At 38.8% G+C, this 25,738-nt stretch overlaps 1 protein-coding gene across 7 annotated transcripts in view; it reads right to left on the bottom strand.

The window, feature by feature from the left end:
• The window catches only part of KLHL2 (kelch like family member 2), a 98,953-nt gene that overhangs the window by 49,654 nt on the left and 23,561 nt on the right, over window positions 1-25,738 (bottom strand). For all 7 annotated transcript variants that reach the window (XM_073232626.1, XM_037024533.2, XM_073232625.1 and 4 more), the window contains one exon: window positions 20,064-20,185. In XM_073232626.1, the coding sequence (XP_073088727.1) occupies window positions 20,064-20,185 (122 nt within the window). The remainder of the gene's footprint in view (window positions 1-20,063; window positions 20,186-25,738) is intronic.

Here is a 25,738-nt window from a genome sequence, read left to right as displayed (position 1 = left end):
CAGACACCACTGACTCCACACTCACCACCCAGAAACTAAATTAGAACTGGTTAGAGCAGGATGAGACTGAGGCTCAGACCACTGTCTAAAGAGAGAACAGAAATAACAAGCACAGTCAGTAGGCCTCAAAAATTCTAAAATAAAAGCAAGCAACTTAAGGGACAAGATGATCAGTTGATTGAAAGACGTGAGATACAATTCTAAGTACAAGGGACTACTGACACCTCTGGCTTTTCAAAGGTGCTACATGGATATATGTACAACTGTGGAGGATAACCACCAAATCAACTGCCAAATATTGTCAAAGTGATTTGTCTTCATTGTCTCCTTTTATGGCTGACGCTCCCTAGATGAATAGGTAGTGTGCAGGTTCCCACAGCACTGTGCACCAGGTAACTGTTTACACCTACCCCGCCCATACCTTTCCTTCCCTCTCTCCTTTTCTATTGCCTGCTCCTTTCTCATCTTCCTTCTAACTTGATTTATATTATCCAGAAGCCTCCATGGGTTACCAAGTTTATTCCAATGGAGTTTTTTCAAGGTCAAACAGACTACTACTAATAACTTCATCTACCTTGCTGATAGCCTCTCCATGACCCAAACTGGAGCTTAATTATAGAATATGTGTTCAATATTCCCTACCAAAGTGCTTTAAGTATTTTTCGTAACAGCCAAAGACTTTAAACACATATCCACTAACACTCTTAAGTAGGAGCAAATCCATACAAATGGAGTATTCAGTATCTATAAAGAGGAACTACTGGAACATACAACGACACAGATGAATCTCACAAATGTTATGTTGTATCAAAGAAGTCAACCTCAAAAGAAGATATTCTGTATGATTTTATTTATCTGAAGTTTAACAATGGGCAACACCAATTTGATATAATCAAAATCACATCAGTGGTTGCTTGGAGTTAGGGGTGAGGGATTTATCAGGAAGAGGATTAAAGTTATTAATGCTCAAGATCTTGATTTGTGTGTAGATGAATGGGTGCGTGCCCTTGTTACAACTTAGCAAACACAACAGCTAAGATCTATGATATGTAAAATATAGCCCAGGGGGAAAAAAATGAGTGCTTTAAGCCCATACTAAGATTAACCAGAGGTCATTAGAAGGCAATTATAAATTATGAAACAAATGTTTTAGATGGAAAATTATTCTTATATGATAGAATCCAAAATAAGTAAACAACAAAAACAATGTATTGTACATTACCATATTTCTACACTAATACTCATAAAGTTAATTTAAAATTATGTTTTAGCATGTTAATGTATACTAACATATATGTATTAGAACTATATTTTCACAAAATTAAGTTATTGCAAATTATATATATATAGATAATAGATCCTGAAGAAAGGCACAAGTACTCTTAAATCAGATAATCAGAGCTCATTTATTTTACCAACCTAACAAAGGGATTAAGACATTGAAATTCAAAAAAGTAGTAATATTTTTTAAAGTAGTTATGTCAATAATGCTAGGGTTTAAAACCTTTAACTTACCTCAATGATGCCAGGACCACACATAATTCAACTCTAGACCCTCACCGTCAAAAAATAATATGGAGAGAGGGGTCCTGAACACTGGCCACAAGCCTCATATAAATGTGCTTCCTCCCATACAGGCTCAGAACTAAGTAACATGAGGCAAAAATCAAAGATCAAGAAAAAAATCCACGTAATAAGGACTTTGATTTATTTAACATTTTTCATCCTCCCTCAAATTACTACAACACTGCTATAAGATGCTAAAATTCTAAGTCATGGTCAGGATTAAGATTAGCCATTTTTTGTTCATCAAGAAAATGACTTTTTGTATCACATGAAGCAACTTAAAACATGAATTGTAAAATGACCGACCATGTGAACATCTTCAAAGATTATATATATTAATAATATAAAGCACAAGTAACTTAATTACTAATGTTTCTGGAGTACCTAGTTTTTCTCCAAACTTAAAACTCACTTCAAGTTTGATGTCCATCTAGTTTTGAAAGGTGTTCTTATAATAAAGTTTCTAGATTTTCTCAACCTAGCTGGCCTCCAACAGCTACCTGCACTCTAAATTTTAAATAATAAGCTTTCATCTGTTCTGTACTCTTAACTCATACAGAATAAAACATAATCTAACTGGCATGATTGGAGTATGGATATTCTAGGTGGTCAAGTATTTTGATTAAAATAATGAAAATTACCAAGATCAGACTTAAAATATAATAAAATATAATTAACATCAAAACTCAATTGTAAGTAATTTAAAATTCTGCATTAACTATTAATGTAAAAGAAACTCACTGTTTTGTCTCTCAATAATAATAAACTAAAATTATCATTATTCTGCTAAAGCGATAAAATGCTAGGTCAACAAATTTCTCAATATTGAATGTCAGATAAATTCACTTCAGTGATAGGATTTCCCACTGCTGTTCCATAACCACTAAACTTGAAGGTTTGAGTCAAGGCACTTTCATGTATTTTTTTAAGTTTTAACCTGTTTTCCAAGCAGCACATCACCTACCAAACTCTTTTAGTCACAAAAAACTTATTCTCTACCTCATAAAACAAACACACATGAACAGAAAAGCAGTAAGCTTTCCAATCACTCTATGGGAAAAAATAACAGTTTTCCTCCAGCCACCACATGTCTACCCAATGAAAAAGGCTGTTAAAAATCGAAGATATAAACTGGTACAGAAATAACCCCCAGTGCTGTCTCTACAAAAACTCAAATGCACAACACTGTCTAGATGGAAATTCACAGCAAAAAAATTTTTTGCTCATAAACATATTTCCTGATACAGAATATAGGGAGGGAAAGATGGCACAACAATTTCTGACCAGCAACCCCAGCTCCCAGAGCCCCTCCCAGTCCGGCATCCCCTCCCTCTCAGGGCCTCTCTTCCTCCCATCCTCAAGTCTTTTTATTGGCATTCTCAAAATTCATAAGCATTTTAATATCTTCACAAGCTTTAAATTGTACAATTTATAGCATTTTTATGGGATGTCCATGCTTTATTAGCCTCATTTAATAGCTTAAAACCAGAAAGGTTACTGTCTACTCAAGGCCATTCTTAAAGTCAGTGTTAAATTCAAGTCTGAGCTCTGATCAGTAATGCAGTAACTGGCCAGTGTGCTCACTGTGAAGTTTTCTAGCACAGGGCAAATCTAAGGGAACTCATTATTGAAACATTATATACTTAACAGGCTACTAAAAACACTTATAAAACTGCTCTCTAGATGTTTCGTTCACATTTAAGATAGTTTTCCACTGAACTTCTTAGGACCTGAGCAACATCCAAATGTTTGTCTGACAATGGTAAACAGTCATTCAATCAGTGTTAACTCAAGGGCAGGTCTGGTGGTGACTGTAATTAAGTTTGAAGCATAATCATATATATACACAGTTACAGAATCTGTCGGAAGAAATTATTTTTAACATAAACACATAATAGTCCATATTATTCAATCAGTATATGGAGACAGATGATAATTCAAAATACCGTACCCCTGCCCTCTGGCTGAGAATCCTGGCCTCAACAAAGCCACTATGCTGGTAAAGTTTGTTATATCCTCAAGTGCTTGAGAGCAGAAAAAGACAACTACCAGATTATAAAATGCTCAGAAATATGTTATCTTAAGAGCAGTTATTTGGCAGGGTTTTTCTCGGTACCACACAGGGTGGAGAGATACTGCATTAGACAGCACTCAATTGATATTCTGGTCACTGAAATGTGTATTTTGTAGTGGGATGGTAATTCTTTAGGGCCCTCCTTTATCTGTTTGAGGTAAACCTCCTTCTCTGTGACTCCAACTCACACCAAATGGTCTTGTGATTACTAATTCGATCACCTAGCTCCTGGGAATGATGCACCCTGGAGCATTACAGATGTACACATCTATAATCCTTGAAAACGCCTACCACCCTGCAGAGGAACAGGCTGTGTGCAAAGCAACAGACTGTGAAGTCTCTCAGGATGGGGTCTTGTCTGCCTTGCTTGATACTCCATCTCCAGGGGTTGGAACACTGCCTGGTGTAAAACAAATGCTGCATACCATTTTAATGAACAATTACTGAAAACTAGTTCCTTTGGATCAATGCTGGCAGTGGAAAAACAGGCAAGCTTAGTAGCTCAAAGTAGGAAAGGGAAAGAAAATCCATGCATGAAAAGCAGTAACATGGTTTTAAGCCTTACCTGGTCTAGCCAGATCTTAAAAGCCTTAGATCTTCAGGCTCAGTGCAGTTCAGCTCTAAACTAATCCTGACCAAGACTACAAAGTTTATTAGGAGCCTAATCAGTGTCTATGGTCTACCATTACTGCTACTGCCCTAAACATGGTGTGCTCTCCAAAGCAGCCTCACACTTAGCAAGCCACAATGTGAGTCCTAAAGCCCCACAGGACTGCACATGGCCCCAGATCCTCGGTGTTTGCTGTCTACTTCCCCAAGACTTTCCACAATCCCAAACTCCCCTAGCCCATACTAAGTCGCTTTCCAGACAATCTAGAACACAGGAGCTGTAGACTTGAATCATTGTTCACTCAGGGATACTCTGTCTGAATCAAAGACTATCATCAGCCTGAGCAGGTACCACCACCACTACCAGGAGACTCCTGCTGCCACGCCTCCTGCAGCACCTCATTCAGACCTGAATTTGTCACTCACCCTTCAACACTTTATTTTGGACTGCCTTCTACCCTCACTTTAAAAAATATTTATTGAATACTCCAGACATTAACCCAAACATATATGGTCAATTAATATTCGATAAATGAGCCATGGACATACAATGGCAAAATGACAGTCTCTTCAACAGATGGTGCTGGCAAAACTGGACAACTACATGTAGGAGAATGAAACTGGATCACTGTCTAAGCCCATACACAAAAGTAAATTCAAAATGTATCAAAGACCTGAATGTAAGTCATGAAACCATTAAACTCTTAGAAAAAAACATAGGCAAAAATCTCTTGGACATAAACATTAGCAACTTCTTCATGAACATATCTCCCCGGGCAAGGAAAACAAAAGCAAAAATGAACAAGTGGGACTATATCAAGCTGAAAAGCTTCTGTACAGCAAAGGACACCATTAATAAAACAAAAAGGTACCCTACAGTATGGGAGAATATACTCGTAAATGACAGATCCGATAAAAGCTTGACATCCAAAATATATAAAGAGCTCACGCACCTCAACAAACAAAAAGCAAATAATCCAATTAAAAAATGGGCAGAGGAGCTGAACAGACAGTTCTCCAAAGAAGAAATTCAGATGGCCAACAGACACATGAAAAGATGCTCCACATCACTAATCATCAGAGAAATGCAAATTAAAACCACAATGAGCTATCACCTCACACCAGTAAGGATGGCCACCATCCAAAAGACAAACAACAACAAATGTTGGCGAGGTTGTGGAGAAAGGGGAACCCTCCTACACTGCTCGTGGGAATGTACATTAGTTCAACCATTGTGGAAAGCAATATGGAGGTTCCTCAAAATGCTCAAAATAGACTTACCATTTGACCCAGGAATTCCACTTCTAGGAATTTACCCTAAGGATGCAGCACTCCAGTTTGAAAAAGACAGATGCACCCCTATGTTTATCGCAGCACTATTTACAATAGCCAAGAAATGGAAGCAACCTAAGTGTCCATCAGTAGATGAATGGATAATGAAGATGTGGTATATATATACAATGGAATATTATTCAGCCATAAGAAGAAACAAATCCTACAATTTGCAACAACATGGATGGAGCTAGAGGGTATTATGCTCAGTGAAATAAGCCAAGCGGAGAAAGAGAAATACCAAATGATTTCACTCATCTGTGCAGTATAAGAACAAAGGAAAAACTGAAGGAACCAAACAGCAGCGGAATCACAGAACCCAAGAATGGACTAACAGGTACCAAAGGGAAAGACACTGGGGAGAATGGGAAGGTAGGGAGGGATAAGGGCGGGGAAGAAGAAACGGGGTATTATGATTAGCATGTATAATGTAGGAGGTGGGGGAAAGGGGAGGGCTGTGCAACACAGAGAAGACAAGTAGTGGTTCTACAATATCTTACTATGCTGATGGACAGTGACTGTAATGGGGTTTGTGGGGAGGACTTGGGGTAGGGGAGAGCCTAGTAAATGTAATGTTCTTCATGTAATTGTAGATAAATGATAACAAAAAAAAAAAGAAAAAAAGAAAGAAAGAAATGGGTTTCTCCAAAATAAAAAAATATTTATTGAGTGCTAGCTCCCCTAGATCAGGCCTGATTCCTGGCCCCATTCATTTCTGGCTCAAGCCTCAATTCAAACTGGGCTTTGAATAAGGTTCTAGTATGTGTCACATCAACATGAACCTTATTTAAGAGCTTATAGAACATCAAATGATTCACATTCCACAAGCTCTTATATAAGAAGAACTGAATTATTTCAGACAAAAATGAGGCTCGGAGAAGAAATTTGGACAAGGTCACACAGTTTTTAATTACCAAAGCCAAAATACAAATCTAGTCTAAACCTATACTTAATTTAATTGTGCTTCATTCCTTGTTCATTTTTTGTAGCATCAATACCTAGCACCGGACTGAGTATTTAGCAAATACTCCATCAATGTCTGTCTTCAATATCCATTTTAAAAATATCCATCTAATAGGAACTTCATTTCAATGTATATCTATAAAATACAGATAGATATAGATAGCAAAGGCATTACCCACCTCTGCTTACCTACTCACCTGATGAACCAACTCTCCCCGCCCTCTGCATTCTCATACGCTTGCACACCTCCCTCTGCACTCTCTACACTTACACACCTCCCTGTGCACTCTCATATGCTTATACAGTCCCTGTGCTCTCATGTTTGCACACCTCCCTCCGCATTCTCATATGCTTATACACTTCTGTGCCTCCACCTGAGCTTCATTTCACCAACTCATGCATGTTGGATTTGCCTCCCAAATCTGTTTATTATACCTTTACTTGTTATTGAAATTATGTAATTTAAATGCATGTAATCCAATTAAATATGAGTGTAAAAATAGCTGTTTCTGTGAAACTAAGTTGACTGCTTTAGAATGACTTGATTATTGTGCTACTGAAAATTTTTTTTTTATCAAATTATAGACATGGAGGAATGAAAAGGAAAATGTATAATTTGATGGTGACTTTGCACTGAGATTTCTTTTCAAGTGTCTCAGTTCTTGTTACACTTTAACAAAACTGGGAAGCCAGAACTGATGTGCCATTCTGGTGTGGTATGTCCAAGCATTAGTGTACAAGTTAATATACTCTCCAGCAGCTAATTACAGTCAGTCTTACAACAAAAGCCACACAATTATAAAGTTAGATGTTTTAGGTTAAAATAAACTATTTAGGGTACACGTGTATTCTTTTTTTTTTTTTTTGAGAGGGCATCTCTCATATTTATTGATTAAATGGTTGCTAACAACAATAAAATTCTGTACAGGGGAGTCAATGCTCAATGCACAATCATTAATCCACCCCCAGCCTAATTCTCATCAGTCTCCAATCTTCTGAAGCATAATGAACAAGTTGTTACATGGTGAACAAATTCTTACATAGTGAATAAGTTCTTACACGGTGAACAGTACAAGGGCAGTCATCACAAAAACTTTCAGTTTTGATCACTCATTATGAACTATAAACAATCAGGTCAAATATGAATATTCGTTTGATTTTTATACTTGATTTATATGTGAATCCCACATTTCTCCCTTTATTATTATTATTATTATTTTTAATAAAATGCTGAAGTGGTAGGTAGATGCAAGATAAAGGTAGAGAACATAGCTTAGTGTTGTAAGAGAGCAAATGTAGATGATCAAGTGTGTGTGCCTGTAGACTATGTGTTAATCTAAGCTAGACAAGGGCAATAAAACATTACGGATGCAGAAGATTTCTCTCAAAACACGGGGGGTGAGGTTCTAAGCCTCACCTCTGTTGATCCCCAATTTCTCACCAGATGGCCCCCCTGCGACTGTGCCTGTCTTAGGTTGTTCTTCCCTTGAGGAATCTTACCCGTCTCTGGCTAACCAGTCATCTTCCGGGACTATACAGGGAAATATAAAGTTGGTAAGGGAGAGAGAAGCCATATTGTTTGAAAAGGTTAGCTTTTTACTTCTTTGCAGATTTATGCCCTGTGGCTTCTATGCCCAGCATTTGTCTTGAGGTATCTTTACCACTTGGAGGAATTATGATACTCTGTGAATTCGATATGAGGCACAAATCCTATTTAAGGGTTGTAATTAGGAAGGAAGAAGAAAAGCTATAGGAGTAGCAGATGCAAGAAAACATGGGAAGATTGATTATTTCTTTGACATATCTTCTTGTAGAGTAACTTAAGCATGTATAGGTTTTAAACTACTAATTAAATTGTGCACACACATTAACATAATAGGAATACAGTTACATAACCAAAGCAGATCTATAATTACCAGCCATCTCCAGTGAAGCCAAGAAAACCAGTTAGGCACCCTAGGCATTTGTGAAATCTATGATATAATGGATATTGTCCAAACATACTTGAACAGTCTGAGAGAAATCAGACAAATTAAAACAACCCATTCCTGGGAACTGTTCACATTCCATATGTTCTTTTAACAGTAGATAGTCTGTAGTTGTTAAGATTTTGGAGCGCTACAACTTGCACTTCTCCTAATTCTTGGCTGAGTTCCAAAAGTATAGATCCAGTCAAATTTGTTGTTTTACTGTATGCACAGGCCAGCTAAGATATCTCCTTCTTCATTCCAATGGCAAGTCCAGGAACCAGCGGGATGAATGCAGCTACAACTGCAGCATCGCCTGGATCTTTGTTGAGGATTTTTTGATGATCATCCTCTGGTATGACTCTTCCAGACAGTGCTGATGTTGGAAGTTCTTCTTCATATCGTATCTTAGTTCATTTTCTGGGTAGCCAAATTAGGCTTTGATCCTCTGTATGAACACAAACAGACCCTTTGCCCAAACTTTGATACGCCCTTTATACCATTGCGTAGAACTCATTGGAGGTAACCACACAGGAACTGCTTGTTTTTTTTTTAAGAGAAAGATGTATTATCAGAAAAGTGTACCTCCATAGCCGATCATCTGACACCCTTTAAGTGATCAAAATTAAGGATATTAAAAGCATGCATTAATCGTTGATTTACAGTTAGTTTTATCCTATCAGGGAGTAATCCTTCTTTTTCTTTTTTTTATCTTTAATCTACACTTACATGAAGAATATTATGTTTACTAGGCTCTCCCCTATACCAGGTCCCCCTTAAAAACCCCTTTACAGTCACTGTCCAACAGCATAGAAAAATGTTGTAGAATCACTACTTGTCTTCTCTGTGTTGTACAGCCTTCCCCTTTCTCCCACCACCCCCATGCATGCTAATCTTAATACCACACTTCTCCCCCCCGCCTTATCCTTCCCTACCCTCCCATCCTTCCCAGTCCCTTTCCCTTTGGTACCTGTTAGTCCATTCTTGGGTTCTGTGATTCCGCTGCTGTTTGGTTCCTTCAGTTTTTCCTTTGTTCTTATACTCCACAGATGAGTGAAATCATTTGGTATTTCTCTTTCTCTGCTTGGCTTATTTCACTGAGCATAATACCCTCCAGGTCCATCCATGTTGCTGCAAATGTTAGGATTTGCCCTCTTCTTATGGCTCAGTAGTATTCCATTGTGTATATGTACCACATCTTCTTTATCCATTCATCTACCAATGGACATTTAGGTTGCTTCCAATTCTTGACTATTGTAAATAGTGCTGCGATAAACATAGGGGTGCATCTGTCTTTCTCAAACTTGATTGCTGCATTCCTAGGGTAAATTCCTAGGAGTGGAATTCCTGGGTCAAATGGTAAATCTGTTTTCAGCATTTTGATGAACCTCCATACTCCTTTCCACAATGGTTGAACTAATTTACATTCCCACGAGCAGTGTAGGAGGGTTCCCCTTTCTCCACAGCCTCGGCAACATTTGTTGTTGTTTGTCTTTTGGATGGCAGCTATCCTTACTGGTGTGAGGTGATACCTCATTGTAGTTTAAATTTGCATTTCTCTGATAATTAGTGATGTGGAGCATCTTTTCATGTGTCTGTTGGCTATCTGAATTTCTTCTTTGGAGAACTGTCTGTTCAGCTCCTCTGCCCATTTTTTAATTGGATTATTTGCTTTTTGTTTGTTGAGGTGCGTGAGCTCTTTATATATTTTGGATGTCAAGCTTTTATCAGATCTGTCATTTACGAGTATATTCTCCCATACTGTTGGGTACCTTTTTGTTCTATTGATGGTGTCCTTTGCTGTACAGAAGCTTTTCAGCTTGATATAGTCCCACTTGTTCATTTTTGCTTTTGTTTTCCTTGCCCGGGGAGATATGTTCATGAAGAAGTCGCTAATGTTTATGTCCAAGAGATTTTTGCCTATGTTTTTTTCTAAGAGTTTAATGGTTTCATGACTTACATTCAGGTCTTTGATCCATTTTGAATTTACTTTTGTGTATGGGCTTAGACAGTGATCCAGTTTCATTCTCCTACATGTAATTGTCCAGTTTTGCCAGCACCATCTGTTGAAGAGACTGTCATTTCGCCATTGTACGTCCATGGCTCCTTTATCAAATATTAATTGGCCATATATGTTTGGGTTAATGTCTGGAGTCTCTAGTCTTTTCCACTGGTCTGTGGCTCTGTTCTTGTGCCAGTACCAAATTGTCTTGATTACTATGGCTTTATAGTAGAGCTTGAAGTTGGGGAGTGAGATCCCCCCCTACTTTATTCTTCTTTTTCAGGATTGCTTTGGCTATTCGGGGTCTTTGGTGTTTCCATATGAATTTTTGAATTATTTGTTCCAGTTCATTGAAGAATGTTGCTGGTAATTTGAGAGGGACTGCATCTAATCTGTATATTGCTTTGGGCAGGATGACCATTTTGACGATATTAATTCTTCCTAGCCATGAGCATGGGATGAGTTTCCATTTGTTACTGTCCCCTTTAATTTCTCTTAAGAGTAACTTGTAGTTTTAAGGGTATAGGTCATTCATTTCTTTGGTTAGGTTTATTCCTAGGTATTTTATTCTTTTTGATGTAATTGTGAATGGAGTTATTTTCCTGATTTCTCTTTCTATTGGTTCATTGTTAGTGTATAGGAAAGCTACAGATTTCTCTGTTACTTTTGTATCCTGCAACTTTGCTGTATTCCAATATCAGTTCTAGTAGTTTTGGGGTAGAGTCTTTAGGGTTTTTTATGTACAATATCATCTGCAAATAGTGACAGTTTAACTTCTTTACCAATCTGGATTCCTTGTATTTCTTTGTTTTGTCTAATTGCCGTGGCTAGGACCTCCAGTACTATGTTAAATAGCAGTGGGGAGAGTGGGCATCCCTGTCTTGTTTCCAATCTCAGAGGAAAAGCTTTCAGCTTCTCGCTGTTCAGTATGATGTTGGCTGTGGGTTTATCTTATATGGCCTTTATTATGTTGAGGTACTTGCCCTCTATACCCATTTTGTTGAGAGTTTTTATCATGAATGGATGTTGAATTTTGTCAAATGCTTTTTCAGCATCTATGGAGATGATCATGTGGTTTTTGTCTTTCTTTTTGTTGATGTGGTGGATGATGTTGATGGATTTTCTAATGTTGTACCATCCTTGCGTCCCTGGGATGAATCCCACTTGGTCATGGTGTATGATCCTTTTGATATACTTATATTTTATCAAATATTTTTGTATCTACATTCATCAGGGATATTGGTCTGTAATTTTCTTTTTTGGTGGGGTCTTTGCCTGGTTCTGGTATTAGGGTGATTTTGGCTTCATAGTATGAGTTTGGGAGTAGTCCCTCCTCTTCTATTTTTTGGAACACCTTAAGGAGAATGGGTATTATGTCTTCTCTGTGTGTCTGATAAAATTCCGAGGTAATTCCGTCCGGTCAGGGTGCGTTGTTCTTGGGTAGTTTTTTGATTACCCTTTCAATTTCTTTGCTTGTAATTGGTTTGTTTAACTTTTGTGTTTCTTCCTTGGTCAGTCTTGGGAGGTTGTATTTTTCTAGGAAGTTGTCCATTTCTTCTAGGTTTTCCAGCTTGTTGGCATATAGGTTTTCATAGTAGTCTTTAATAATTCTTTGTATTTCTGTGGAATCTGTTGTGATTTTTCCGTTCTCATTTCTGATTATGTTGATTTGTGTTGATTCTCTTTTTCTCTTAATGAGTTTGCCTAGAGGCTTATCTATTTTGTTTATTTTCTCAAAGAATCAGCTATTGGTTTCATTGATTTTTGCTATTGTTTTATTCTTCTCAATTTTGTTTACTTCTTCTCTGATCTTTATTATGTCCCTCCTTCTGCTGACTTTAGGCCTCATTTGTTCTTCTTTTTCCAGTTTCTATACTTGTGATGTTAGACTATTCATTTGGGATTGTTCTTCCTTCTTCAAGTGTGCCTGGATCGCTATATGCTTTCCTCTTAGGACTGCTTTCGCTGCATCCAACAGAAGTTGGGTCTTTGTGTTCTTGTTGTCATTTGTTTCTATATATTCCTTGATCTCTATTTTAATTTGTTTGTTGATCCATTGATTATTTAGGAGCATGTTGTTAAGCCTCCATGTGTTTGTGAGCCTTTTTGTTTTCTTTGTAGAATTTATTTCTACTTTTATATCTTTGTGGTCTGAAAAATTGGTTGGTAGAATTTCAATATTTTGAATTTTCCTGAGGCTCTTTTTGTGGGCTAGTATGTGGTCTATTCTGGAGAATGTTCCATGTGCACTTGAGAAGAATGTATATCCTGTTGCTTTTGGATGTAGAGTTCTATAGATGTCTATTAGGTCCATCTGCTCTACTGTGTTGTTCAGTGCTTCCGTGTCCTTACTTATTTTCTGCCCGGTGGATCTATCTTTCGGGGGAGTGGTGTGTTGAAGTCTCCTAGAATGAATGCACTGCAGTCTATTTCCCCCTTTAGTTCTGTTAGTATTTGTTTCACATATGCTGGTGCTCCTGTGTTGGGTGCATATATATTTAGAGTGGTTATATCCTCTTGTTGGATGGAGCCCTTTATCATTATGTAGTGTCCTTCTTTATCTCTTGTTACTTTCTTTGTTTTGAAGTCTATTTTGTCTGATATTAGTACTGCAACCCCTGCTTTCTTCTCATTGTTGTTTGCCTGAAATATGTTCTTCCATCCCTTGACTTTTAGTCTGTACATGTCTTTGGTTTTGAGGTGAGTTTCTTGTAAGCAGCATATAGATGGGTCTTGCTTTTTTATGCATTCTATTACTCTGTGTCTTTTGATTGGTGCATTAAGTCCATTTACATTTAGGGTGACTACTGACAGATATGTAGTTATTGCCATTGCAGGCTTTAAATTCGTGGTTACCAAAGGTTCAAGGTTAGCCTCTTTAGTATCTTACTGCCTAACTTAGCTCGCTTATTGAGCTGTTATATACACTGTCTGGAGAGTCTTTTCTTCTCTCCCTTCTTATTCCTCCTCCTCCATTCTTCATATGCTGGGTGTTTTGTTCTGTGCTCTTTCTAGGAGTGCTCACATCTAGAGCAGTCTCTGTAAGATGCCCTGTAGAGGTGGTTTGTGGGAAGCAAATTCCCTCAGCTTTTGCTTGTCTGGGAATTGTTTAAGCCCGCCATCATATTTAAATGATAGTCGTGCTGGATACAGTATCCTTGGTTCAAGGCCCTTCTGTTTCATTGCATTAAATATATCATACCATTCTCTTCTGGCCTGTAGGGTTTCTGTCAAGAAGTCTGAGTTAGCCTGATGGGTTTTCCTTTATAGGTGACCTTTTTCTCTCTAGCTGCCTTTAAAACTCTTTCCTTGTCCTTGATCTTTGCCATTTTAATTATTATGTGTCTTGCTGTTGTCCTACTTGGATCCTTTCTGTTGGGGATTCTGTGTATTTCTGTGGTCTGTTCGATTATTTCCTCCCCCAGTTTGGAGAAGTTTTCAGCAATTATTTCTTTCAAGATACTTATCATCCCTTTTCCTCTCTCTTCTTCTTCTGGTACCCCTACAATACGGATCTTGTTCCTTTTGGATTGGTCACATAGTTCTCTTAGTATTGTTTCGTTCCTGGAGATCCTTTTATCTCTCTCTATGTCAGCTTCTATGCATTCCTGTTCTCTGGTTTCTATTCCATCAATGGCCTCTTGCATCTTATCCATTCTGCTTATAAATCCTTCCAGAGTTCGTTTTATTTCTGTAATCTCCTTTCTGGTGTCTGTGATCTCCCATCGGACTTCATCCCATTTCTCTTGCGTATTTCCCTGCATCTCTGTCAGCATGTTTATGATTTTTATTTTGAATTCTTTGTCAGGAAGACTGGTTAGGTCTGTCTCCTTCTCTGGTGTCTCTGTGATCTTGGTTTGCCTGTAATTTTGTCTTTTCATGGTGATAGGAATAGTTTGCAGAGCTGGTACAAGTGAGGGCTGGAAGAACTTCCCTTCTTGTTGGTTTGTGGCCTTCCTCTCCTGGGAGAACAGCGGCCTCTAGTGGCTTGTGCTGGGCAGCTGCGCGCAGACAGGGCTTCTGCTTCCTGCCCGGCTGCTATGGAGTTTATCTCCGCTGTTGCTCTGGGCGTGGCCTGTCTCAGGCTGCTGCTCCAATGTGGTGGAGTTGCGTTGGAGGGGGAGCGGCAGGGAGGCTATTTATCTCTGTAAGGGGCCTCCCTGCTCCCTGCAGCCCAGGGGATCAGAGTGCCCAGAGATCCCCAGATTCCTTACCTCTGGAGTAAGTGTCCTGCCCTGCCCCTTTAAGACTTCCAAAAAGCACCCGCCAAAACAAAATGACCACACACACACACACACACACACACACACACACACAAAAAATGGCGGCTCGTTTTTCTTAATTCTCCGGCTCCAGCCTCGGGCACCCGCTCACCGGTCTTGCTGCCCTGTTTCCCTAGTACTGGGGTCCCTATCCCTTTAAGACTTCCAAAAAGCGCTCGTCAAAACAAAACAACAAAAAAAAACAAAGAAAACAAACAAAAAAAATGGCTGCTCGCTTCTCTTTTGTTCTCCAGCACCAGCCTCCGATACCCGCTCACTGCCCGTTTCCCTAGTATTGGGGTCCCTGTCCCTTTAAGACTTCTAAAAAGCACTCGCCACAACAAAACAACAACCAAAAAAAAAAAAGAAAAAAAGATGGCCGCTCACTTTTCTTTTGTCCTCTGGCACTGACCTCCGGTACCCGCCCACCGTTCTTGCTGCCCTGTTTCCCTAGTATCCAGGACCCTGCACATGCACTGTGTCTGCGCTCTGGTCCGGATGGCTGGGGCTGCGTGTTCAGCAGTCCTGGGCTCCTTCTCCTTCCAGCTCTGACTCCTCTCCTCCCGCCGGGAGCTGGGGACCCGCTGGACCGGGGCTTGTATCTTACCCCCTTTGCGAGGCGCTGGGTTCTCACAGGTGTGGATGTGGTCTGGATGTTGTCCTGTGTCCTCTGGTCTTTATTCTAGGATGAGTTGTCTTTGTTATATTTTCATAGATATATGTGGTTTTGGGAGGAGATTTCCGCTGCTCTACTCACGCCACCATCTTGGCTCCGCCTCCCACATGTATTCTTTTTTAAAGCTTTCTCCAGTTTCTTTTTTTGTTTGTTTGTTTTATTAAATGGTTAGTCATATCAACACCTCCTACCATGGAAGCCCCTCCCTACAATGCCCTCCTTGTAGAAACACATCATGGGTAAAATGTTACACAACAGCATACTGCTAGCACTTCTGGCCTGAAATAAGCAAAAACAACCTTCCCTATACCACCAACGAAATGGACACACTGTTGAATTTTCTGCTGTACTGAGACTGTATTAAACACTATTGGTATGTTTGTTACCAATAACTCATTTGAAATGTCTCTTGAAAAACTCCTAAATTCTATTCCTTTTCTAAAAGAGTAAGATTTTCTATTTCAATTTCAAGTTATGCAGCATGTAAGTTTCATTAGCTGTTTAAAATCCATTCAAAGTTATTAAATGCTTCTTAAATTCTTGAGATGGTAAAATGTAGACTGAACCTATAGATAAACACTTAGAATATTAATTTGAGAATAAAAGCACTTACTTAGGTTGGCATTGTCTATTAACATCCTTACCTTTTTTTCCCACTTAGATAAAGTGAAAAACACTTGCCTACTTTTAGCAAGCCAAAACAAATACCCAAAAGCTGGGAAGTCAAAACGTATGGCATATAACCACAGAAACAGGAATGAAGTAAATGTTTTAAAAAATTCAAGATCCTTTAGAATTCTCCAAAAATGTATTAATCAACACATCAAATAATGAACCTTCAATAAGTTTTGAATAATGAATAAAATATTTTTCAGTATATAGCTATTTTTATGTTTGAATTTATAAACTCTCTTTTTAAGCAACACTTACAACTTGATAGTTGCTGTGTGATGCTTACCTAATTAATTAACGTTCCTGAGCTTCCTCATTTGCAAAATGGAGTAATACCTGACATGGTGTATAAAATGAGACCCATGTGAAATGCTTACCACACAGCTGAAAATAAACCCATGTGAAAACCCTTTGTATGTAAAGAGACAAGTGTTTCTAATAGTTGGGAGGAAGGAACAAAGCAGGTGAATTCTCTGAAAGTGGCTGCAAAACCTTGTGCATATGCGCCGATGTACACTTTACTTGGAAATGGTCCACAGTTTTTTATCAGATTCTCAAAGGAGTCCATGAATCCAAGTTTATAAGGCCCTCTTTACAGAAGCATTTTGCTTTCTCTGTCCCAGATGTGGATAAAATGAAAGGTCCTGTGGCCACGATTCTCACCTCTCACCTGGCCTGGTTGGCTAGCTCAGTGCACAGGTGTAAGCAATATGTTATTATTGACTCTATATAAAGAGCCTTCCCAGTGCTCTGGGCAATATGGCTGCATGGCTGCAGGAGAGCAGAACAGAGGCTGGAGTGGTAGCAGCATTGAAGACAGAGGCCCAGAGGCAGAGACCAGCTTGCTGCATGCAGACTCGCTCTGAATGGACGGGATTTTATTGATTACCTGCCACCATGGAAATAAAGCTGGGTATAACCCTTTCTTCCCAAGAATGTTTTACTGTCATTTCTTTGGTCACATTGAATCCATAGTGAACTTGCCCGGGGCTGAAACCCACTGGCAGACCCATAGAGTTTGTAAAATTTGACTGTAAACTCTAGACATAAGTTAAATTTAAATTATTCAATAGCAACAACAAAGAAATTCAATTAAAAGCTTGGTCATGGTAAGACATATATTCTTTTGCTTCTTTGTTCTTTTAAAGTAAACAAACAAATTAATTTGGCTCAAATTTTTCCCCAACCTTGCTATTAATAAAAGGGAATACCCAAATTCAAAACAATAGTTGAAAAATCTAAACAAAAACACAGTAACACCAACATCCCTCCCCCAAAAAAACAATACCAGGGAAACCTTAGCCAATAATTCAAGTCCTATTACTTACATAATACAGTAACAATTGTTCCTTCTTTGGAGTTTTTCATATTACTTCATTTCCTCATTCTGACTCAAAGTTAACAACCTTCACTTCAAACAGCTATTATGTATATTTTTAAGTTGTGTAGTAAAAAGATTGTATGGTGTTACAGAAGGGACCCTAAACAAGGAATCTGGGAAACTGGGTTTATGGTCCTGCTCTCTCACCAACTGACTCTAAGACAGCTGAACCTCAGCATTCTTTGAGTCTACATCCAAACATGCATTCCCAAAGTAAACAACTAAGATCCTGCTATCCTAAAACTGCCCTTTATTACTAAAGCAGAAACTTATCAAAGGGAGGTTCACCTGACAGGAGATTTGATTCTAGGTCTAATGGGAAAACACACTTACCACAAACCTTTGAATTACATAAAGTCCTGTCCCCACCATCAGCACTCTCAAGGCAGATATATTCAGAGCAGATCTTCTAGTTGAGGCCATTTAAAAGTTTAGCTTAACATTAATAAAAACACAAGGTATTTGGCGCCTTTCCTTAAAGTGAGCAGCACTTACAAGAAAGATTTAACAAAGTGCAGACAGACAAAAACACACAAAACAGAAAAGAGCAGTACGGTGTATCTTGATAGGTAAACCCTTACTTCGTATTTCATTAAAAACTACTTGCTATCAAAAAGGCAGCTTAAATTAATCAAATTTTATTCTCCCAACTGCCTTTTCCAAAACAAGTATTTTTCAATGGAATACAAAACAAGGCTTTATATACCAAGATATTCCTATGCTGAACAGACATCCCTCTTCAAAATAAACTACAGACATTAAGCACTTATGTCTGCCAAGTACACCTCTTTGAATGGATTACTGTAAGAGCTGAGCACTACACACAAAAGGCAACTCAGTAGGGCAAGAGGTTTTCTGAAAGGCTGTGATGACTAATATTTCAGGACTGGAATATGACAGTTATTAAAGGAAACAGGGGAAGTGTTCTTAGTGCCTCATCCCATGTCTCTCCCACAGGAACCACTGCAAACAGCACTCACGGCTGAATTCTAGTCTCTGGCCTTAATCATCTTTTGCATTTTCCCTCCATGTGACATGACGTATTATGTGAAGGAAAGAAATCTATCAGTAATTCACTTGTTGAAGGTCAGACATAGAGCACACATTATTGAAATGATAAAAAAGAAGCAAAAAGAAACCCATGGGTCTCCTTGAAGACAATGCCCCTGGACCCAGAAAACAGTATGGCTTACAGAAAAGACAATGAGACATGTTGGTACATGTGCTGAACACTTTCATCCAGGTGGAAAACACGCTCACCGAGCAAGTGACTCATACCCTCCCTATGTGATTTCAACATTAACTGTGGTTTTCCAAATGCCGCACCCGCAAACAGCTCTTCCAAGCAAAGGCAAACGAGGCCATCTGGGAGAAGCCAACAAGAGGCCTTACCATGCCAGTGCTTCAGATTTCATAATCACACATCTTAAGTTAAAGTACAAAGATTTCAATCTCAAATTCAAATATTTTGTAGCACTACTAGGGACTAATTACGAGGGAAAAAGTTTGAACCCACAATTTCCTATTTGTTCAAGTACAACTTGAGAGTTATTTCTTAGTCTCAGTTCTTTCTGTTCTTAAAACAGTTTACCTGTTTGGAGGAGTAAAAACACAAACTTTCAGATGGCAATTTTGCATATCTATCAACAATTAAAACATGCATGTATCCTTTGATCCACAAGATGCATTTTGAGGAATCTATCCCATGAAAATTTTGGAAGCAAACATAAAAATTTTCATTTGCTGCAGCATTTTTATAAAGGTGAAAAATGATATACTGATTAACATATGGGATACCACAGAAAAGAATGAGCTGGACCCATCTGTACTGCCAAGTAAAGAACTCCAAGGCCTTTGTTCAGTGAAAAAAATAAGTTACAAAACAACAGACATAGCATAAGTATACTTATGCTGTCAAGAAAATTGTGTGTGTGTAACTACACAGAAGATGGTCTAAAGGATTCATGCCAAACAGGTGAGAGAGTCTACCCTCTGTGGAAGGAGAGTAGATCAATGTGTGTGGCTGGGTGGGCATGAAGGAGAGGGCAGTCTTAAAAAAGGACTCTCACTTTCTATTAAATATACACCTGTATTATTTGAACATTTACATCATACATGTAAAATACTTGTTCTTTAGAGAAAGAAAGATACAGTGTCAAGCTTTAGCTAAAATATTGAGATCTCTAGAATCTCTGACAGAAGATGCTGGAATAGTAAAAGAAATAAAGGTAGTCAACATCTTTCACAGACCATAACTGCAAGGGAATAGAGAAAAATGTGGGCAGCATCAATCAAGTGAAAATGAGTATGACAGTGTTTCCACAAATGAACAAGCATCATTCAGAGAACTAAGAATTTGTATCTTTGAACTTTAAGAACATAAAAGACACTGAAATCAGCAGGATTAAGGAAATACAATCATCTTAAATGTCTCTTGGAAATGCAGTTTTAACAACAAATTCTATTACTTTGGTACAAAATGTATATGGGTGTGCTCTTTGGATTTAGAGAACCAGCATATATAAAAAAACCTAACGGTATGGAGGTGTCTACTCTTACCTGAACATTTTCTTCTGTAACCTGAATTTCTGCAGTGTAAACATAATCAATTAGCATCCGCAGGGTCCAGCCATCTACCTCTTTTATTCGAACTTTCTTGGCTCGGCTCTCACTCATCTCACCTAAAACACAAAGGAGTGAGAGTGACACTACAGCAACACTGCTGTGGAACACGAGCACCAAGAAACACTGACCCATTTTCTTACCAGTCACTGTATTCAGCAGGTCCCATTATCAGCCACTCTTCTGCAGGCCTAAAACATTCCCCTACTTACCCTCCAGGCTTATCTGAGCAAACCATAAAATGTACTTTTGCAACTCACTGGTACCTGAAAATCACATCACCACAATGAGCATGCACATGTCCAATCGCATGAACTACAGTACTTGTGGAATGACAGATTCAGTATCTGATGCTACCCGTTATTTTTTCAAACAGTTCACTCTATTTCTGTATTTCTGCTCACAACTAGAAGAGTCACAATGTCGCCGTCTCCGGCAACAGCGTCCAGCAGCCTGCCATGGGCATTCCTGTGCTCAACAGAGGCCCTGCCCTCACTGGGGAGGACACAACCCTCGTGCAGGAAACAGAACACTAATCACATAAGATGCTGAGGGAATGGAAGGCAAGGGGAGGATCAGGAAAGATTAGTAACAAGGCTGTTACAGAGACCTCCCAGCCTAAGTCCTGTTCCTGCTCGTCATCTGCGGTAACTTCATCCTGAAGTCATTTCCATACTAGCATTTACTACTGAAGCCAGACACCCTTCTACATCACTGCTTGCTTAACAGTGGTACAAGGCCTCCCTCCTAATACCTACGGAACGAATTAACCATTCAGGGATCATAAATAAGATCCTCTTTTGTGGAAAGAAAACAGGGAAGCGGAAAAGAGAAGGGGACTTAGGGAGAGTAAGAAGCAGGTTTGAGCACCCATGTGTGGACAACATAAAAAGACCCAAGATATAGGACACATAAGCAATCAAATGTGGGGACAACTTCACTTAGAAATGACAAGGGCAATCTACAAATAGTGTTGAGTGCTGTGGGACACCTTAGCTGTAAGGTTCAGTTTTAGAGTCCATTAGGTTTTAAAGATAAAAGCAGCATGAAAAAAATGCTGCCATCCCTCACCTTTGTCCTAATCCAGCATCTGCTGTTAGAAAAACACAATGGCCTCAAGATTTCTTGAAAGTTCATTTCTTTTTCAGCTATAGTACATCCTCAGTGACCACAGACTATCAGAAGAGCCCATGGGAATCCTAATTACACAAAATTCCTTAGCAAACACAAACCCTGGGAGGAGGGCAGTAATACTGATGTACTCCTAACGACATGCTTCCCTGGAGACTGTGACAAGATATCCGAAAGAAGCTCCTAAGAGCTAAAACATCTCAAAACCTACATGCTACTCCCCAGGGGACAAAGCATCCATTGGTATTAAAGAGAGGGAGAAGAGCTAGTAAGAGGGGTATGTGCCCATATAGCAGGGAAACAAGCGCTGGGCTAAGCGTCTGCTGCCTTGGCACTTTTTTTTTTCCTCCCTTAAAGAAAATAGAGTAGTACAGAGTCTAAGAAAATGAAAATGTACTTCTTCATCTTTGGGAATTCACACTTGGACTTTAGACAAAAGCCACATCTAATTCGTCTGTAGGGCCCCTGCAGTGTGTGACGCCCTGCAGGACCAGAGCCACACAAGCATAAAGCTATGTACTTAATTCTCAATGACTGAATTCACTCTTCAGGACTTAGCATGACTGACTTAGCTTAGACAAAAACAAGTATGACATTCATGTACTTATATGGCTGAAAAGTAGTCCACTACCAAGCAGTTTTCAATATTACAGTTTTTAAGGTATTGTTCTAAAATGAACTTTGCTAATTCATATATTTCTTATATATCATTTTAATATTAATTACTTCTCTCCCTAGAAAATTGTATCTACTTTCAACAAATTCAATCTCTATCACATACTCCTTTAGAAACATTTTAATCTTTATTTTTCATATTAGTTCACAAAAACAGGAAACAAAAACAGCTTGTCACAGACTGCACTAATAGTTCAAAAATTTCAGCAACTAAGAATCAAAACACAAACTAAAGAGAGTTGTAAAAGCTATCTAGATCTAATTCTAGTTGCTATTTATTACCTTAGTTACTGCCCTATGCTCTTCATAGAGGAACTCTTTAAACAGTATGGTTTTGGGAGATTTTTGATAATGAATTTTCAAAAAATATCCAGTGATACTTTACAGTTTACCTTAATCATTTTTAACTTCCCACGATTTACCTCCAGATTAGTGTTTTGCTTCTGTGTTTTGATCATGTAGAACTCCAAAGCTGTCTGCTTTGACTGTCCCCTCCTCTTCCTTACCCGCCCATCCCATCAATCACCAAAACTTGCAGAATTAACCTCAGATAGAGCTCAAACAACCTCTTCATCCCATCTGCCACTGCCCAGCCAACACCAGCTCAGCAGCCTCCTAATTCTCCCCCTGCCTCCACAGACCTGGCCATGGCACTCAAAAGCCTTCAGCTGCTCCCACCCCTGCTTCACTGTTCTGCCCCCGCTCTCTCCCACTTGTAGTCTTAAAATATATTGAAAAGGAACTTTCCGTAGTTTTCCACACACCAAGCAATTTCCCACCTGACACCTCTGTTGAGCCTAGTCCTCTGTCTGCCCATACCCTCACCACCCAGGAGATCCCCACACATTTGCAGGATTCAGCTGGAACCTCTCCAGGTAGTCTTATTGTTGGGGCCCAAGGATGGGTTAGGCTCTCACCCTGAGTAGTACATCTGGGCAACTCCTGCAAACCTTTGGCATAGCACCTACTTCTCACCGGCTTCTTGAGCTCACTGAGAGCCGAGATGATGGTTTTCTTACCTGTGTATCCTACATGGCTGACATGCAGTAAACACCCAGTGAATACTGGCTGAATGGATGTCCATGTACAATTTTAAGTGTAGCATCTTTATTAACATAGCTAACAACACTTAAATTAGTCTTTAACATGGGTATTCTAACTGTGAAAGTTTTTGGTCAACAAACATTTCTTAAATATCCACTGTAAATGCCAGCCAAGATAGGCACTTTCACCAGGGAACACTGCACCATCTCTACTTTATTTGAGGAAAAAAAATATGAAGTCCTCCAAATTGTAAGAGCTTAAAGACTATGTGTGGAAAGCTATGAACTTTCACTCAGGACTCCTGAAGCCCAGCACAAACTGATGACTTTATTTATCCGTTCTGAAGTTCTAAAAAGTGAATAGGTTTAAGAGGGCAAACCCTACAACCCATTTTTTTAAAATCCTATGATTCTAATTTCAGTTATTGTTTAGCATATAAAAATATCTTGAAAAAATATATGTAAGTGTAATACAGAAGCTTTTACTACGCTGAAACCCTAAGATGTAAATGATAAATTTACAGCTCTACTAATGAATAACCTGTATTCCATTAATTTTTAAGTTCCATTTGCCATCACAACCATTATTGCTCTTTTGTTCACTATCAGTCTTGGGTTACAAAGAAGCTCCAGACACACAGGTATTTCATTTTGGCAGCTGACGTGGAATGCCCCTGCCAGCCACTTTCTAGGGCAGTCGTGGGACATAATCCCCCAATTTCATAGCTAATCTAAGACAAGCATGGTTAAATGCATTTCCCTGCCCGTTCTGGTCTAGCCTGAGTAACTTCTGGAAAAGGATTCCTAGCTCCTGGAGAGACAAACAACCCTCCTACTTCCTCAAGATGTTGGGTCCCCTCTGGTAGGCACCTTGCATTCAGGACTGAAGGGTGGAGAGATGGAAGGAAGTGGATCCCTGATGAAATTCCCAAGCTGCAGATCCAACTGTGCCTGGAGGCCAGACTACTTCACATTAGGAGAGACTACATTTCCTTACAGCTTAAACCAGTTTAAGTGGAATTTTCTGCTTTGTGCAGACTGAAGCATTCTAACTTATGCTCTTCGTGAAACACCTTGTCAGTGATATCAAAAATTATCTTTTTTTTTTTAATGTCTACTCTCTGTCTATCCTTTCCTCCTCTTCCCAGTAAGAACCATGTGAACAGGGGCTTGTCTGTCTTGGTCATCCCTGTGATCCCCAAGACCTAGGATAATATTAGATACTCAATAAATATACCTAGATGAATGCAATCACAAATCTTTGACAAAAATAACCATATACACAACTTTTTAAAATTCTCACTTCTTAATCATTCAAATGATCTATTTTTTCCTATTCTAATTTACCTTAATAAATCATATTCAGTACGACAAATCAAAAAAAGAATAGAATTAAAAATTCAATACTTTCCACTGGATTTCAAGATATTTTAGCCCATGGCACCAAATAAGCATCAAATGTGTTTATAAGAGAAACAGCATTTTAAATGCCACATTTATGCCAAACAATTTAAAAACACAAGAACTCAATTTGATATTTTCTTTCTGAAGTAACAGTTAAACAACCTGGCAGTGCTCTAAATAGGCCCATATTTCACAGTAAAAAACCTATGACTGGATCCCAAAATTACTTTTCACCTCCCTTCTTTACCCAGATACTTGGAACGACGAGTAACAGATGCCTTTTTTAGGTGACAGAATGAAAAATTCAATTACAATTTGTGGGAGATTAAAAGCAAGGGCCAAAAAAGAGCATCTGCATACATTTCCTAATAGGTGAGTCATAGGAAAATGAAAGAAGAGCAAGCAACACCCTGTACCACTGCCAGGGCCTCTGATCACCCAGTGAGCCAGAGGGTATAAACCCACGGCGTATGGTGGAGTGGCAGCATGCAAAGGTGAGCTTACTGGCCTCACTGCATTTTTATTATGAAGTTTTAACAGGGCCTCAGAAGAAGAAAACAGACAAAGAAGCAGTGGACTCATATTCTGGCAAATCGTCAACGAATACACATATACTAAAACACCTAGACCAACTATCCATGTCTTCTCTACCCAATTCCTACGAAAGCACTGACACTTTAGTGGAATCAACAGTAAAAAGATACAAAGATTGTCAAAAAGGTAAACAACAACTGTTGCTGAAGAACACCACTAGTCATCAGGGAAATGCAAATCAAAATCACATATAAGAGATGCCATTTCACACCCATTAGAATGACCACAATAAAAAGGGAGAGTAACAAGTGTCAACAAGGCTGTGGAGGAATGGTAGGCAGCCCTAGTATAATGCAGACAGGAGTATGAAATGATGCACCCTGGCAAACAGCACAGCAGTATTTTTTAAGTTCAATATAAATTATAACTCAGAAATTCCACTGCTAGGCATCTACTCCCATGAGAAAATATATGTCCAGAGAACTGCATATGAATGTCCATAGCAGCATTATTTAAAATAGCCAAAAATTAGAAAAAAAAAAACAAATGCCCATCAGCTGGTGAATGATATAGTCAAAATGTGGCAAATCCATGCAATGGTATCTATTTAACAATAAAAAGGAATAAGTTGATGATAGGGAGTATTACATGGATAAGCCTCAGAACTATTATGTGGCAATACAAATGTTCTAAAATTGATTTATGGTGATGGCCATACCACTTAGTTAATATACTAAAAATCACTGAACACTGCACTTGAAAGGAATAAATTTTATGACATATATGCCTCAGGAAAATTTAAAAAACACAAGTGTGGCGTTCATT

Source organism: Manis javanica, chromosome 3 (assembly GCF_040802235.1).
Source record: "Manis javanica isolate MJ-LG chromosome 3, MJ_LKY, whole genome shotgun sequence".
Taxonomy (NCBI): domain Eukaryota; kingdom Metazoa; phylum Chordata; class Mammalia; order Pholidota; family Manidae; genus Manis; species Manis javanica.
The sequence above is the reverse complement of the archived record's forward strand: the minus strand, read 5'-3'. Positions and strand labels throughout refer to the sequence as shown.